Consider the following 3,554-nt stretch of genomic DNA (forward strand, 5'->3'; position numbering starts at 1 on the left):
CATTCTATTGAAAACAGCCACATTCTACTGAAAACAGCCACATTCTACTGAAAACAGCCACATTCTATTGAAAGCAGCCACATTCTACTGAAAACAGCCACTTTCTATTGAAAACAGCCACATTCTATTGAAAGCAGCCACATTCTACTGAAAACAGCCACATTCTATTGAAAACAGCCACATTCTATCGAAAACAGCCACATTCTATCGAAAACAGCCACATTCTATTGAAAACAGCCACATTCTACTGAAAACAGCCACATTCTATTGAAAGCAGCCACATTCTACTGAAAACAGCCACATTCTACTGAAAACAGCCACATTCTACTGAAAACAGCCTCATTTTATTGAAAACAGCCACATTCTACTGAAAACAGCCACATTCTACTGAAAACAGCCACATTCTGAGAGGTTGTGTGGAGAGCATAGTGGGGTCATGCAGTCTAAAGAGGACCTTACAATGAAGATCCATTAAAAGTTCCTGAAAATACAATCATCGGAGAAGTCCTCAGAGCTGGAGGAACTCCAATAAGCATTTCCAACCAAAGCACACAGACAGTGAGAGATGAAGAGTTTTAAACAGCCCCCCTGAAAACACCAGCCCCTGCCAGCTCTTACCACATTGTAGCAGGACGTCTTGTTGGAGCCGGTGAAGTGATGCGGGTCGCGGGTTTTGCACATGTGCATGTATATCTTGAACAAATGGTTGAGGTTTTTCAGGGACATGACGCACACGGCTGAGTTCGGGGTCGGCTCTGGAGAACTCGGCCGTCCCTGGGCGAAGGCGGCAAACAGCACGTCGTCACCTTCTTCCACCTTCAGCTGCCTCTGCAGCTCTACGTCGTTGCCCACCTTGGTAACGTAGGCGGCCTGAAGGATGTTGAAGACCTTCTCGTCTGTGGGAGAGCGTCGGCGCCTCTTGTTGGTGCTGATGCATTCGATGGGCATTTCCACGTAGCGGCGGATCACAAGGTCTGAGGAGCACATGCGGACTATGCGCGTGTGATAGCTTTGAGAGTTCCAGCTCTTCTGCTGCACGGTGAGGAAGTAGGTGAAGGGCCCGCTGTGGAAGGAGTAAACGTAGCGCAGGTAGTAGTTTCCTTGAAGAGATGGAATCAGGTCCATGTGCGAGAGGTTGGAGAAGAACGTGAAGCCATTTTGGCTCGTCTTCATCTTTCGTATGGAGATAGTGTGAGGATGCAACACATTGTCTGAAGCGTTTCCCGGGCTTGGAATCTCCGAGTTGCCAACAAAGAACTTGATGACGTTGCTCTCCACATTGAGAACCTGAGAGCCTGACGGGCCCACCACAACGTTTGAGTCAGCTGGCCTCACCTTGTCCGTGAAGCAGTAGACATTTTCATCAACAGTTTTAGGGCTGTAGCCTTCATCCAGGACATGGCGACGACAGACTCCGTTATCTGCTGAGCCACAGCTGTACAAGCCTTTGTCATAAATGTTCTCCACCACCAAAGCAATGTTGTGGTTGTCCACATGGGTACCGTTGCTTGTAGTTGTTGGTGTCTGGCCGCACGTCTCATTGTGAAGCAGAGGCCCCGTGTGGTACTCTGACAGCTTTGTGAGGTTCGGTGCCAGAGCGTAGATTCTGTTTATGGCGCCAACGTAGACGATCCCGTCCAGGGTCACCATGTTCTGGACTGGGAAGTCTGCCGTAAACGTTGGGAGCTTGTAGGTGACTGAGAGGTTCAGTTTGGCTGTCTCCAACAATTTATCGCAGTGACCCAGCACGCTGGGGCACGAGGCCCAGAACAGCATGACGATCTGAGGCAAGAGACGATTCATCCTGGTCCAGAAATGAGAAACGAGAAATAAGAGTCAAACATACAGAGAGCCAAAGCTTTCTTCATCTACTCTGAAAGCTGTGGTAATTAGGGACTACAGAGAAACAAGTGGAACACTGAAATCCTTTCTTGCACTTTTAAACTGAACTGAGCCCGAGAGTAAAACTAAGTTTACTCATTCTCAAATGACCCAAGTCTTTTATCTGTCAGAGTTTAAGAATCCTCCTCCTCGTGATGACAACTTCATAGGTAGACTGCAGAAACTGAACAAAACAGCAGCTAGAGCTGGACGGGTTCCCAAGTGACCACAGCGCAGGCAAAGGAGTGAATCACTCAGAGGAGCGCTCTGCGGGGCCATCCAACTGCCACGACTGGCTTTAGACGGCCCAAAGCACAAGGGAGTGGAGATAAACTCAATTAAAACAAAACAGGCAGGGGGTGGTGCCCAGCGAGATGATAAATAACTCCTCTGAGTAAATGGAAATCCACCGGGAGAAGCTTTTAGGTCAAGAAGCAGAGTAAAAACAGCATTTGCTAAATGTTGACGTGCATGGTGGAAGTGGGCTGATGGTAAAGTAGAACTGGGCAGAAACAGCCAGAACAGTGTGGACTCTTACACCCACGCAGCTTTGCGCCAGGATCACAGAGATCAGCGCCTGGTCCCAGCAGGACGGTCCTGCTCAAGAGGTTTCACAGTAAAATGGTCAAAGGCTCAGTGCACGTCACATCGGGCACAGTTGTGTTGCTCAGTGCAACAGCTCTGTGAGATGAGTGACGGGGCTCTTTTTGTGCACCTGCACTAAAACCAACGAAAAAAGACCGCGCGTGCACATGGCTGGGCTTAAAGGCAGAAGAGCCTCCAGTCCAGAAGGAAACCGAGTCATGGAGAAGGTCTCAGGAACCCCGCACGGGAAGTAGCGGCATTAGTGGTGCGGCGAGGCAGAAAACGCGTTTCCAAAGAGCGTGCGCGTTTAGAGGAGAGGAGGCTGCGCGGGACGATCCGTGCGTGTTTACGCGTGAAAACAGATTAAAGAACCAAGAACTCACCTGTTAGAGAAGATGGTGTCCCCTCACTCAGATCATGTCTGTCCCTCGACACTGAGCCTGCTTCTTGTCGCGCTCCAAGAAATATTGAAAATTTAACAACGACAGAAACAAATGTGAGAAAGAAAACTCTGTGAGCAGCGACCGGCAGCCTGCTCTGACTGACTGACTCTGACTGACTGACTCTGACTGCCTGCATCCAGCCGCTGCGCCGCTCCTCAAGCCCCGCCCCTTTGTCTACACGCGCTCCGTGACGCGTCCAGGTGCTGCGGGCGCAGACCCACGCTCAGGTGACCAATCACACGGCGTCACCCCGGAGGGTAAACGGGTGGGAGTGTTTGAAAAACACTGAAGCGCAGGTGTCCAAAGTGCGGCCCGGGGGCCACTTGCGGCCCTCGGAGTGACGTTGAGCGGCCCACAGCCGCACCTTCACAATGAATCATGTTGTGCAGCGATGAGGACTTTCTGCTGATCTGTTGGAGATCAGAGTCAGCGCCTCATGTGGTACACGTGGTGGAACAAGATTATGTTCACAGGGTCCAGTTACCTCCAACAATAAAATGTAAAATAAAAACAGTAACAAGATCAAAGATATGAACTAAGATAAACATCAAGTTATAAAACACTAAGCACTAACTGCATAAAAACATTACGCTGAACAGCAGCACGAGCACGTGTTTTTCATACTTTTTAATATAAAGTTTAGGT

At 49.5% G+C, this 3,554-nt stretch overlaps 1 protein-coding gene across 1 annotated transcript in view; it reads right to left on the reverse strand.

The window, feature by feature from the left end:
* Window positions 1-2,896, reverse strand: part of met (MET proto-oncogene, receptor tyrosine kinase) — a 108,186-nt gene extending 105,290 nt beyond the window's left edge. The window contains exons 1-2 of the mRNA XM_037683062.1: window positions 2,850-2,896; window positions 619-1,804 (exon numbers count right to left, since the gene is read on the reverse strand). Of these exons, the coding sequence (XP_037538990.1) occupies window positions 619-1,803 (1,185 nt within the window). The 5' untranslated portion in view covers window position 1,804; window positions 2,850-2,896. The remainder of the gene's footprint in view (window positions 1-618; window positions 1,805-2,849) is intronic.
* Between the last annotated feature and the right edge of the window lie 658 nt (window positions 2,897-3,554).

This window comes from Nematolebias whitei, chromosome 10, assembly GCF_014905685.2.
Source record: "Nematolebias whitei isolate Nwh7 chromosome 10, NemWhi1, whole genome shotgun sequence".
NCBI classification, from domain to species: domain Eukaryota; kingdom Metazoa; phylum Chordata; class Actinopteri; order Cyprinodontiformes; family Rivulidae; genus Nematolebias; species Nematolebias whitei.